Source organism: Ambystoma mexicanum, chromosome 7q (genome assembly GCF_040938575.1).
Source record: "Ambystoma mexicanum isolate Mex_15411 chromosome 7q, UKY_AmexF1_1, whole genome shotgun sequence".
NCBI lineage: Eukaryota > Metazoa > Chordata > Amphibia > Caudata > Ambystomatidae > Ambystoma > Ambystoma mexicanum.
In genome coordinates this window covers 530,399,395-530,413,691 of record NC_090941.1, presented here as the reverse complement: position 1 = coordinate 530,413,691, position 14,297 = coordinate 530,399,395, and the positions used below count along the sequence as shown (strand labels likewise).

The following is a 14,297-nucleotide window of genomic DNA, read 5'->3' as shown; positions in this document are numbered from 1 at the left end:
CATGTTTTAATAAAATACGTTTTACAAGACGTGGCGTTACTTTATAGTTTTACTTTGTACAACTTTTATATGAATATATTTTTGTAAATATGTTTTGTGGCTGTTACTTTGTATGCTTATTAAAAGTGTTTTCTGTACCTTTTGAACCACCCTTCATCTTCTAACGCATTGAATTGACTGCTCCTCCATGCTGCCTTTTGGAGATTCAGGAAAATCTAAAGTAAACTCAATGTGAAGAATGATAAATTGATCTATCCAGGCCTTACAAAAAAGTCCATAACAGTCCAATCTGGTCTGTTTTTCTTTTCTGGAACTTAACCATTAAACGTTCAAGTGTGAAAATATTTTGTTTAGAAGTTGGAGGAATGGCAAGCCTTTTGTATCTCTCTTTTTTCTGAATTATTTAAGAAATGTAAGCTGCTTCATAATATTTTGCATTTTTACATATGTTCAAATGTGAATTTGATAAATACATCGTATTGAGCCAATATTTCTCCTTGAAAGAAGGCAATCAAGGAATGGATGATGGTTGGTAAAACGGTATGAATTTCTAGAAGATACACATCTTGCTTTTTGAAGAAAAAAAGTCACTACTTGAAAAGTAATACTGTTTTGGGCCGAACCGGTCAAATAGAGGGTGTAAAGCCAAACACTTTGTACAGGGCTTCATGGATCGAAATAATTTGATAAGCAGGAGCTAAAAGTGGCTACTATGTAGCAGCCATACAGTAAGCAGGAGCTATTGCTGGGTAACAGTCAGCTAATACATAGCAATACCCACATCTTCCATGTGTGATGCACACTGCAAACGTTTGTCCATGATATGAGTCATTACACCTTTAAATGTTTTACAAAGATATCCTAAAGGATCTTTATGCATGCTCCCAGACACAGATAATGTCAAATAGGTTTGTGTTTATAGCACTGTTTGGCATCGGGTTTCGAAAGTAGCTCCTGGTAGCTGTTGGTGTCAAGCTAACCATGCTCTACTTAGCTAGAAGCATGAACTAAATAGCTCCCAGCTCCTGGCAATTTCGAACCCTGTGCTTATTCAGAGTTTGGCGATACCATACAAAGTTTCAGTAAATATGTTACTGCTACTTTACCACAGTTTTTCCACACTGCAAAGTTATGCATTCAGTTATTATTGGAGGTGATAATCTCCAGGAATTAACGTGTGTAGAATTACCACCCACAATCATTTCTTCAAATAGCCTATGGAGTCCAACGAATTCCATGAATGGGGCATAACACACTTGTAGGTAGCCGTGTCGGATTTCTGTAGGAATTACCGCGAAATGCAGACTGAGGTCCTATGTTTGATTGGGAATTACTATGGTGGCACTTTTTATTGTTTTTTGTTGCACGTTTGTGTTCTTGCGAAAGAAATATGGATTTTTAGAAGACTTGATGACTGTGCAAGACCAATATTAATGATGTTGAAGTCCAAGCACACTTTTGTCGGCTATGAGTGGTCAGCCAGTTAATTTGGCTAGCACTGCCCTGTAAGAGCCCATCCACTCTGTTTCCATTGCTTCTACAGCCCCACTCAATTAACATGGACATATCTGGTCATTCATCTGCCAGAGTAAATTCGAATTCACAAATGCATTGCACCTCCTAGATCTACTTAATTTGGTCCATGTCATTGCAATGTTTTGGTGTAACCTGCGAAGGTTGATAAATGTAGCAGCGTTTTCAGAGCCAATTGGTTTTCAATTTTTTCCAAAGATTCTTTTATCCCGTGGATGTTTCTTACTGTCTTTAATATTGTTTCTTTACAGCCAAACTTCAAGGATTACCCAGTGTATCTGACAAAGTTCAAGCAATGCCTTTCTAGAGCTATGCATCTCATGAAGACCTACACCGTGAACACTTTACATAACCTCACAAGTCAGTTGATAAAAAGGGTAAGTTATCTTAAAAAGATTTTGCCCTGCTTCATAGGAAATGGGACCTTCATCCTCCAATCACTGTTTGCTTTCCGTGGGATAGAGAGGCAGTAGGCCTCCTTGTCTCTTCTGGTATTTGCACCTTGAGTTGGAGATATTGAACATATTGAGCAGATGCCTCTGGCATCTCTGACCTGTAGACATTTCCTTGTGGCATCCTTTTAGGAAAGATTTAGGAATGTAAGATATACAAAAGCTTTCTTTACATTGGAAATATTCTAACATGAATTCTACACCATATTACTATTTCTGATTGAGCTATCCAATGTCAATGTTTTTTGGCTCACTGTCTTGACTGGATTTGCACCAATATCCTATTTAAGGGTGTACATACTTCTACAACTGGTCCCATTCCCTCTATACGTTTAGGAGTTATTGCAGAGCAGGGATGGGACCGGAGCCATATTGAGCACAAGCATGCTTCCCTTTTAACAATCTTGAGAGACGAGTTGGGCCACGTGTGTGTAGCGTGGCCATGCCCTATTCCCAACCTCGTGCACTCCTTCCCCCTCAGTCCCTTTCTCCACATCAGATGCTGGACGCATCCCTCTTCTTTTCTTTTACTGACCGCGTCCCCTCAGTCACTTTGATTTTTCTTTTTTCGCTCTTCTTCCCCTCGCTTCGTCCCGTTCATGCCTTGTAAAGCTGGAGTCTCTGTGTGCATTGGCTGTCGCAGGTTGCTCTCAGTGGTGGATTTTCACACACGTGGTGTTTGGGCCCACTTCACCACTGGGATGCCTGTGCACTCTGTGACACATGTTCGTACAAGTCCTTCAAGAGTCAACTGACGCGGTGGGAGGACATCTTTCGGTCATCTGCGCCGGGCCACCTGAGGAGCTTTGTCAGATAGAAGGGTGTGTGTACAACTCTTTTTACTTTGGCACCCAGTCCAGGCAACATGCTTCCCAGAGTTAGCCAAGGTGGCAGGGCTCATTTGGGCCTGTCGCGATGAGCTGCTGCAGTACAGGAGTGCTCCCCCAAAGTCTCTAAACGAGACTTGCACCAGTGTTTGTGACAAGGACCCATGAGGGTCTAATACCAGGCTTCGGCCAGAGGCGACTTCGATTTGCGACAAGGCTGGTAGCGGGGAACTTGTCCCTTAGCGTGTTTCATCTCACACAGGGCCACTTTTCCGAGGACAACCCGCTGTGCTCACCGGGCTGAGACCAACGGTCCTTAGAGGCCTGCGCAAGCTATAGGTTCTGCTCCTCAGTTTACCTCAGGGATCCCTGTAAACTAAACTACGACCATGCCTACACCTCACCCAAGGCAGGTAATGGCTCACCATACAGCAGCTGCAGGCAGATATTGCTCAGTGGAACATCCACTGAGCATGGAGACGCCTATTTCGTAGTAAATACTACTTCAGGTATTTAGGTTCTCAATAGGTAAAATTCATGGTATCTGTTGTACAATCAATCATTCCAAGAAACCAGAATAATGTGGATACTTTAGTTAAAGTTCAGTCACTTTGTATTTTATTCATAATGTTCAATCATTAGTTTAGCAGAGGCCCTTGCCGATGCATTTCGGATCATATCCTTCTTCACCATACCGCAGCTGTCACGGTCTCCAGGTCCGATTCTGCCCAATCACTGGAAGAAACCTCTCCAGCTATGCCGGAGCACACACCGGGAGACTCACACAGATTTCTCCCACCGCTGAAATCTTGGCCCCCTGCCTTTTTCTACACATGTGGAGTGGTCGCCCAGTGTGAGGGAATAGTCAATGCCTCCTCTCTCCATGCTTTTCGGCAATTGGACCCTGAGGGCCTCTCCAGGAACATAGTCATGAACCCGCAAATGATGACAGATGGTTTTTCTCAGGACCCATGAGGCAATGTTTTAAGTCTCATCACAGAAGTGCTTGTCCCTACTCCTTAACCAATGACACCACACAATCAACCCACTGTACGTTACAGTGACAGTGGAGTCGCAGCCACTGTCTCCAGTGGGGGAGACAGGCTCTCAAACCAATGTGCCCCTCTCCCTCGCTACAAAGAGTCACCCCCGCCTCTCCCTCTTCTACCTTCTGGTCCTCCGGATGATGATCCAGCAGATGACCAAGATGAACTTACAGAAGACGCACAGGAAGTATCCATGTCCATCAAGGCATTCCATGACCGGGTGCAAGGGCTTATGGAATACTTGAGAATTCGGTACCCCAAATCCCAGATTCAAACCAAGGAGTCCTTTCCTCAGTCCTCTTGAGAAAAGTGACAAGTTGTGCATACATCTCGAGCCTGAGGTAGTGGGGGAAGCCATACAAATCTGGCAAAACCAGCTTCTGTGCAACCGGTCACAAAAAGGGTGGTGGACATGAGATGCAGATCCCCTACTGGGAGAAAAGCTATGTGTGATGAGGTACCCTCCTGTTCACTCCAATATAGTGGTGGCTCGGGGCCTTTTTGGAAAAAGCCATGCATCCTCTTCTACTACTTCTTCTCAGAATCTACTGGGGTGCGAGGATAGTTTCATGGATAATGCAGTGAACATGATATACCAATATTCTGCCTTGAGCTTTGGACCGTCAAATGCAGAAGTGGTCATGGCAGCTGCGAACCGTAATTTCTGGAAAGAACTGGGTGACTACAACTCCCTCCTGCCCCCAGAATTTCAAGCAGGGCTCTGCTTGGGCTTGGCAGAGGCCTCATCTCATCTTTTGGACACAGCTGCTGGGGGTATGGCAGTAGGTGATATATTTATCTGGCAAGTTCTGCTTAAGGACACCACATTGCAGACAAATGTGCATGATTGAATCCCGGATCTTCTGTTTGATAGCGTGGAGTTGTTCAGCCCTGACACATATATGAGGATCTGAATAAAAAGAAAAATAGTGCCCAAATGGCAAAGTGTTTAGCCTCACTAACTAAACATCTCGCGAAACCCAATGGTGAAATTCAGTGATTATTGGAGGCGATCTCCAGGAATTAACATGGGAAGAATTACCACCCACAATAATTTCTTTAAGTAGCCTATGGAGTCCAACAAACTCCATGAATGGGGCACAACGCCACTGTTAACACACTTGTAGGTAGCCGTGTCGGATTTCCGTAGGAAATACAGCAAAACGCAGAATGATGTCATATGTTTATGATTGGGTGTTACCATGATGGCACTTTTTGTTTATTGTTGCATGTTTGTGCTCTTGCAAATCTCTGCGCGCTCTGTGCAAAAAACAAGTATGTCTGCACCCCAGGGATTCTTCATGATTACGCCTGCTCTTATCCAATCCTCTCTTCAGCTGGGCGACTGGCTGGTAGCTTTAGACCTGCAAGATGCATATCTTCACTTTCTCATTTGATCACCCTTCCGCCATTACCTCTAGTTCTTGATAGGCCACAACTGCTAACGGTACAAAGTCTTACCCTTTGGCCTCAGTTCTGCCCGAGGGCATTCACCAAACTTGTGGTGGCGGTGTTCCTGCTCCTAAAAGGTATTCATCTATATCCTTACTTGGACGAGTGGCTAATCAGAGCAGAGTCTCCAGTTCTAGCCTCATACCACCTGCAGTTCCTATTCTCATTCCAACGCAGAAGTTAGAGTTAATTGGCTTCTTATGGGATTCGGCATTAGGCAAAGTATTCTCCATAGAAACAAGGGTAAAGTATGTCCTGGAGACAGTAGGCCTGTTCCTATCTCACTCGACTGCATGGTGGTTTCTGCGTTTGTTGGACTTATTGGAAGTATGTGTTTTGCCAGCATCCATGGCTAAGTTGAGAATGTGTCACACCTAGCTACATCTGGCAACGAGTTGGACTCAGGGTGCAGACTCCCTAAACAGGGGTATTGGCTGCATCAGGATCTTTTGTGGGTGGAAGATCACAAGAACCTCCGGAGAGGCACACCTTTTCAGGATCTTCCTCACCAGTTCACCATCACAACAGACTCCTCCCTATCGGGCTGGGGAGCATCTTTGTGGGATCGCCAAGTCCACGACATATAAGACAAGGAGTATTCTCGGGAGTACGTAAACTTCCTGGAATTGAAAGCGACATTTCTGTTCTTACAGGCATTCTTACCAGTGATAAAGAACTCCAATGTGGTCATCCTAACAGACCATGTAGTAATGATGTTCTACGTGAACAAGCGGGGAGGTACCAGGTTGGTGAAATGATGAGCACGAACAATGCGCCTACGGGAGCGGGCACTGAGCAACAACATAGTGCTATAAGCTGTTCATCTAGAGGGAACGGACAATGTTCACGCAGGAGATATTTTGCCAGCTACGAATGGGAGTTGAGTGAGCAGACCCTCCGGGAGATCTTTACCTCCAGTGGTCTACCCCTGGTGGGTCTGTTCAAGACCGAGCTGAAAAGCAAATGCTGTCATGTCTTGTGGAAAGTCTGAGGGAAAGGGTCACTGGGAGATGCATTATCGATCTCATGGAACAACCTGTTCGCCTAGACATTTTCCCCTCTTTCTCTGATTCCTAGAATCTTGCAGGAAGTCAGAGTCTCCAATCACTGCAAAGTTCTACTACTAGCCCCCCATTGGCCACAGAGGCAGTGGTTCTCTGGCCTACTGCTTATGGAAAGTCTACCTCCTCTCCTTCTCTCCCTCATTCCGTAACTGCTTCGCCAGCAGGGGGGAAGGTTCTAAAGGTACTACATCATTGCCCACAATCTCTTGCATTAGCGCTCTGGCACCTGAAAAATTGATCTATGGCCAATGGATTTTATCAGACAATATACGGTAATGGAGACATCCCGGAATCCTTCTTCTCGAGCTCAGCACAAGGGTAAATGGCTTTCATTTTGCCATTGGATGTTGGGAAAGTTATAAGATCCCTACAGGCATCCATAGACGACGTCCTTTCGTTCTTGATATGTCTTGTGAATTTGGGGGCTCCAGTCTTAATCGTAAAGACGTTATCTGGCGGCTATCTTGGCATATCTCTCAAATTACGACATGCTAGTGTCCTTTGCCAACCCAGTAATCAAGCAACACTTTGGGGGACTTTTTAATCTGTTTCCCCCGACATGACCTATTGAAAAGTGGAATCTGAATATGGTCTTAACACATCATCTGTCATTTGTATAGCACCTTTTACCATTGGTATGGTCCCAACGTGCTGTATGTTGAACGACCAAAGTCCAGTTATGGGAAATTCGATAGAAGAGTTTAGAATGTGTGTGTGCATTTAGCCAAGTTGGTAGGGGTGGCCAAATCCCAGCTAGCTACCCATGTCGTGCTGGCATGTGGATGGGTGCTGAGAGGTAGCCTGGAGAGCGTGTGGGAGATTGAGAGTCATTTTGTGTGTAGCTAGACCGAATTTCTATCATGAAGGATAGCTACATTCTTATGGCAGAGGTGTTGTGCAATGTGTCTTGGAGTATTGCATGCTAGCAGATGCGTGAGGTGGGTTGGCCGTGCCTTCAGCTAGTTTCCATAAATATGGAGTGTGATACGTACCTGTGTGCCCTGGCTGGTTCCTCGGTAGTGTTGATGCAGCTGAATTTAGGATGGGGGTGATTTCTAAGCGTGGCAAGATTCTATACATTGGCTATACTCTAAAATTCATCTTGTATCAGTATATTGGTTATACTCTGGAATGCACCAAGGATCAGTACATTGGGGGTCATTACGACCCAGGCGGTAAGTACACCGACTTTACCACCATGGTGTAAACTACGTTTACACATTGGGGATGGCGGATTTACCGCCCCATTCCAAGGTGAGTGGGGCGGTAAATCCCCATTTCCCATTTACCCTTCCCCATTCCCATTTTTGCCCCATAGGGCATAATGGGAGTGGGGAAGGCACTAATTACGGCACCGTAAATTACGGTGCCGTAATTAGCACCAAGGCGGTTTACCGCCATGGATTTTAACGGCTGCTAAAAGCAGCCGTTCAAATTGGAATCAGGCGTTAAGGGTTAACGACGGCGTTAACCATTAACGCCTGGGTTGTAATGAGGCCCATTGGCTATCTTCATAAATTTGTCCAAATCCAATACATTGGCAACCCTCAGAAATGTGTCTAAGCACAATACATTTGCTAACCTCAAAAAATCATCTAAATGTAGTACATTGGCAACCCTCAACTGATAACATGGATTTATCAGCATGCTTATCACTCCACAAGCCTCGTAGGCTAAAATGGAAGTAGACTAACAAAATACTCAAGCGCCTAGAACAAATCCTGCTATAGACTCAACCTTGCAATTACTGGAGTTGCATTAATGCCTGGCAAGTGCCAAATGTACACCAGAGACTGGAAAGCAGATGTCTCTCAAAAGCGTTGTGCTTCATATGCCTTTCCGAATATGGAGGGAAAGTTGCCTAAAAGGGACATCTTTCCTAACAGCCACTCCTTCATTGTTTTGAAAATTCCTCATTAAAATCTTCTGTTTTGGCTGACGCCACTATTAAAAGGACAAGCACGGCTGAAAAGCCTGGTGGATCTATCTTTTCGATTCAAAAGTCTTTGCCTTCGGGCCAAAATCAACTCATCTAAATTCAATGGACGCAAATTTTTGGTCTCCACTGCTAATATGGCAATATATGTGGTGCTGCAGTCCCAAATGCGGCTCTATTATATTCTACGTGTGGAATTTAAATCCAACACCCAACTCTTGATGAACGTTTTTAAGTTTCTTCATTCTAGACAGTCTCCTTCACTGAAATGGATTTCAGGAAAGTGTTGCTAATGCATCTGCAACCTACACAGCAGGGGACTCCGTTCATTTTCCACAATTTTTCTGTCTAATCCAGAGTTGTCAGGTGAAGTACTACAGACAGACCCTGCACCCCCCCCCCGATTAACGTATTCAATGACTATTATGTGGTCATCAATGCTTTTGAATCACTAATTGTGATTGCTTCCCAATTCATGGATGAACCTTTTACCTATATCACTACCTAAGCGCAAGAAATTGAATCGGTGTCAACAAATTTAAAAAAAGGTGCTTAAAACACTTGCTCATAAAGAGACTCTATGGCATGTCTACGTTCTTGCAGTTCAGATCAGTCTTGTGTTATGATTTTACCAGGAGAGTCAATTGTATTGCTATCATCTTAATTGCTACCTGACTGTATACCAAGACTATTGTACTCTCTGCGGTGTAAAAATGTTACTGTTTAGCTAGATCAACTTATCGTTCTGCCTTATAATTACCTTGTGGAACTAGATTGATTTCCTACCTTAAACCCAGGAATTCCATTGACAGCTAGATTGATTTATCTTTTTTTTTTCCAATAAATTTGTATTCGCAGTTTTCCCATAGAAACATAAGCAAGTTATAAACCAACACACATTTCCTTAAACCTCCGCCCACTCCCATCCCTCCCCTCCCCGCCACCCCGTCCCCCCCAGATCCAAGAGGTTCACTGACAACTCAAAAGCAACAAATGACATAACGACATTAGCACCGGCCCACTTGAGTTCACAGGTCCGATTCTTCCTCAGGGCAAATTATGCCCAATAGTTCCATTGCACGGCGGGGGCCCGCCGTTAGGAATGACAAAAGGCTGTTCCAGTCCGAGTTAAAGCGCATGTGAGACCCCTTAATCGAGTGGGTGAGCCACTCCATTGCAACCAGTAACCACGGTTTCGTAACCCACTCATGTTCCTGTGGAGGGACCTTCGACTTCCATTTTCTAGCCAGATCCAAAGCTGCCGACATCATCATTATCACGTATATTTTGCGGTCAGCTCTGGTGGGCAGGGTTGTGAGGATAGCATTAAGGCCCAGTAAGTCCCGCCCTCTGCCGCCGGAGTATTGGAGCCCTACGACCTGGGCGTTTGCCCGCTGAACTAGAGACCAAAATTGATCAAGTTTCGGGCACTCCCACCAAATGTGGGCCCAGGAACCCACTGCACCGCACTCCCTCCAACAATTGACTGACATCGTGGGGTACATTTTATTGAACTTGAGCGGGGTGTGGTGCCATCACAGTAGGAGCTTTAGCCAAATCTCCCGGATTTGAATAGACCTTGCAAGTTTCGGGATATGGGACCACAGCCTAAGCCATTCCTGCTCTTCTATGTCAAACCCAAGATCCTGTGCCCATTTACTCATGTAAATCTTAGAGTGTACAGTTTCTTCCCGTTTTATGAGTTTGTAGATGGATGAGACCACCCCACCGTCACCCGTCTGTGTCTAGATATTTTTCAAAGTAGGTGAGGGAGCGAGAGCCCGCTTGCTTTACTGACGGATGGGAAATCCAGTGCCTAATCTGAAGGTACGAAAACCTCTGCATCGCCCCAACACCAAACTCCTTCTGACACTGCTCAAACTTGTTCACTTCGCCCCCCGCTATCATATCCTGCAGCCCCCAGAAAACCATGGATCAAAGGTCGGCTCGTACTTGGCCGCTGGAGTGAATTGCGGGTTTCCATGCAGGGGTGAGTACGGAGAGGGGAAGGAGGTGAACCGGGCCCTCACGATGGCTTGATCCCATGCATCCCCTGTTGTTGATGTTACTGCACTGCAATACATTCTAGTTGGCCTATCCTGCTTTGGCAACCACAGAACCCACTCCAAGTCTTTCCCTACAACTGTTCGGTCCATCGGCCTCCACACCTGTCATTCCTTTGCCAGTCTCTAATAACCCTAATATGAGCTGCTAGATAGTACACTCGGAAATCCGGTTCCCCTACACCCCCTCTATCTGGCAATGCTTTCATAATGGCAGCCGCCACCCTCGGGCGCTTTCGGTTCCATACAAACCTACTAGTTATTTTTTGCAGAGCTCTAAAGAAAGATGTAAGGACTCGTACCAGTAAGGCTGCAAAATGATACAAGAGCAATGGAAGGATTGCCATCTTTTAGGTGTTGATTCTACCGAGCCACGAAATCTCCAGGGGGCCCCAGTCCACCAGCTTCGATTTCACCTTCTGAAGGAGCGGCGGGTAATTTGCCACATATAATTGCTCTACAATCCTGGTCAACTGAATCCCCAGATACTTCAGTGAGGAGTCCACCCATCTATAGTTATAAGCTTTCCTGAGGTCTTGGATCGCGGATGATGACAAAGTAAGGGGAAGCACTGCAGACTTAAGGACATCGATTTTTAGGCCAGCTATTTGACCAAATCTGTTCAACTCTTTTCCCACCGCCTGCAGTGAAGTGATCGGGTAAGTCAAAGACAAAATCATATCATCCGCAAAAGCTGCGATCTTATGGAGTTCGCCCCCAAATGGGATTCCCGTGATATCTTCCGTCCTCACCTTCTCCAAAAACAGTTCCAGGTGGAGGGCATAGAGGAGCGGCGACATCGGGCAGCCCTGCTTGGCGCCTCTTCCCACCCGTATCGGGACGGAGACTTGACCATTTATTGCCAGTCGTATAACTGGGTTTTGATAATTTGCCCTTACTCGTGTAATAAACCCCGGGCCAAATCCCATTTGATCTAAAACCGCAAACAAGAAGCCCCACTCAACCCGACCAAAAGCCTTCTCGGCGTCAATCGCCAGAAGGAGTGCCGGGATACTCCTTTTCTGGGCCTTTTCAACCAGGTGCGCCAGTCGTCTGACATTATCTGAGGTTTGTCTGCCTTTTATAAACCCCGACTGGTCGCTATGAATTAGTTTGGGGAGGATGGATTCGAGGCGATTGTCTAGGACTTTAGCGTGGATTTTAGCATCCACGTTTATTAGAGCAATTGGACGGTAGGACGCACAGTCAGTCGGATCTTAGCCCTGCTTATGTATCAAGATTACTTTAGCCTCGTTCAAAGAGTTGGGGAGGTTTCCCGTAGACCCTATGTAATGAAATAATTTTGTGAGGATAGGAATCAAATTCTTTATGGGTCTTGTAAAATTCAGAGACATAGCCGTCAGGGCCTGGGGCTTTACCGGATGGAAGGTTGCTGATAACTCTCCTCACTTCGTCGGCAGTAATCTCGACTTCCAGTGCGTCCCTATCGTCTTGCGAGAGCCGACGAACGTCAACATCACGTAAATATGCTTCCTGATCTGTGGCTTTGGGGTAACTTGAACTATAAAGGGCAGCGTAATATTTGGTAAATTCGCCCTCGATTTCCGAGTTCGACGTGAGCAAGACTCCTCCCTTACCCTTCACTTTTAATATGGTCTTATCGCCTGCTTCCTTACGCAACCTTCTGGCCAGCAAATGGTCAGTTTTGTTACCTTTGACATAAAACCTTTGTCGCTGCCGGAGAAGGTTACGTTCGGCTGCTCTCGTTTGAATGAGGTTCAACTGGCCTCGTATTGCCCTGTATTCCTTTTTGGTGGCAGCCGACATTCTAGAGCCCATACGAGCCATAACCTCCTTAAGTCTTGCTTCCAGTCGTAGTTCCTCCAACCTTAGTTCCCTGTCCCTTCTGGCTTTAATAGCGATGATCCTCCCCCTAATAGTGGCCTTAAGGGCGTCCCACCATGTCTGAGGGGAAGTGTCCTCCCACTTATTGTGGATAGAGTATGCGCCTAGTTCCTCCTCTAACTCCCTAGAAAGGACCGGGTCCCTAAACAATGGGGCTGGATATCTCCATTTCCAAATGGCTGGAGGTCCCCTGGGAACCGCTATCACCAGGGTGAGTGGAGCGTGCTCTCCCAGTGTGATCGCCCCATCTCCAATGCAGTCACCCTTCCCAACAAAGGTTTCGAGACCCACACATAATCTATCCGCGAGTGCGACCTATACGCATGCGAATAGAAGGTGTACCCCTCCGCCTGCCCGTATAGTTCTCGCCAAGTATCCACCAGGGCCAAATCGCACATTTTCCAAACCAAATCTCCTGACGGACCTCCCTGACTCTCCCACGATGAGGAGCTCCTGTCTATGGAGGGGTCCGATGCTATGTTGAAGTCGCCCATTAAGAGAATGTCTCCCCCAGCAAAATTCCCTATGCGCGCAAGAGATTTTGTACCTGACCCGTCCCGTAGCGCAATTAAATCCCCCCCCCCCCTTCTTGGAAGCTTGTGTGGCCTGTATCAGTCGAGAGTAACCCCAGAATCTAATCCTGTGAGAGTCCTTTGTGTGCACATGGGTCTCTTGCAAAGCCACTACCTGGGGTTGTTCCCTCTGGAGAAACCTCTCCACCTTTCTCCTCTTGACCTAGGAGTTGAGGCCATTCATATTTAGGGACAGAAACTTTAAAACTTGAGAGCTAGCCATATGCCCATTTCACGTGGACCATATTAACCCTAATGGACCCCCTGAGCTGATCCTCGTTTGTTGTTCGCCACTCACACTCTTGCCAAGGGCACACATGCCAGTCGCCCTCCCCTGAACCTTGGATCTAACTCCCTTCCCAAACCCCCACTCCCCTCAACTCCCTCCATCTCCCCCGTCTAGGCGAGATCGACTGGCCCTCAGCCCCCCTCGTGAGTAGTCCATGAGAGCCGAACTCAGTATCAAACCCAGAGACTACCAACGCAGGAAAACCCATTCCCATTCCAAGACTCCCATCATCCCCCTTCCCCAAACCTGCAACTCTTTACAACCCTAGAAAACAACCCATCTACCCCTACTGAGTGCTTTCGGTAGCGCCCTCCCCGGACTCTAATCAAAAACTGAACACAAGCAAGAATTATCTTATGAAGCTGATGGGGGACTACACTGCCCCGATGAACGAACCAGGGCTCCGTCGGAGACTGGCCTTTTGGGAGCCGAGTTCGTAGCTCTCTTGCGTCCTCTCTTGCACTTGGTCGTCAATCATTCCTATGGATTGCGTGTAGCCTGTAGCACCTCCACCCCCGCCCGTGGGGGCGAGGGCTGCTCCTCTAGACCCAGCAAGGCCCTGGTCGCAAGAAGTGATCTTGTGGTGAGTGCCTTGCCAGATGAATGACAAGCCAAAGGGGTGGGCCCATCTGTATCAAATCTGCTTGGATCTAAGGAAGGACAGGACCGGACCCATCCGTCGCCTCTTAATTAGCGTGATCCTCGCCAGGTCCTGGTACAACGATATTCCCGGGCCGTTGTAAGTAATGCGATCGGCCCTTCACACCTTCTCCATCACCTTCTCCTTCATTGCATAGCTATGAAAGGCCACCAACACATCCCGCCATCTGGATCCCGGCTCCAGCCTATGTGGGCCCACGCTGTGGACTCTGTCGAACTCCATATCTGAGCCCGAGTTAGTTTTGAGCAGGTCAACAAATATTGCTTTCAGCACCGGGCTCAGGTCCTGATCCTGGATAGCCTCTGACAGCGATTTAACTCTAATGTTCGCTCGTCTTGACCTGTTCTCCAGATCTTCTGCTTGTAACTCCAGGTTTTGTGTAGCTACAGCCAGGGTCTCCAACAAGTTGTCCACTTTTCTTGCGTCCTCCGTCAGTTCTTGTATGGCCCGCTCATTAGTGTCCACTCTCTCCTCAAATTTGTTCACGTCTCTTTTAAGTTCCCTTAGACTTTCGGCCAGATCCTCACAGAGCTTGT

At 46.6% G+C, this 14,297-nt stretch overlaps 1 protein-coding gene across 1 annotated transcript in view; it reads left to right on the top strand.

Moving 5' to 3' along the window:
* The window catches only part of COG3 (component of oligomeric golgi complex 3), a 1,080,852-nt gene that overhangs the window by 288,738 nt on the left and 777,817 nt on the right, over positions 1-14,297 (top strand). Inside the window, exon 7 of the mRNA XM_069640775.1 lies at positions 1,785-1,910. Coding sequence (XP_069496876.1) covers positions 1,785-1,910 — 126 coding nt within the window. The remainder of the gene's footprint in view (positions 1-1,784; positions 1,911-14,297) is intronic.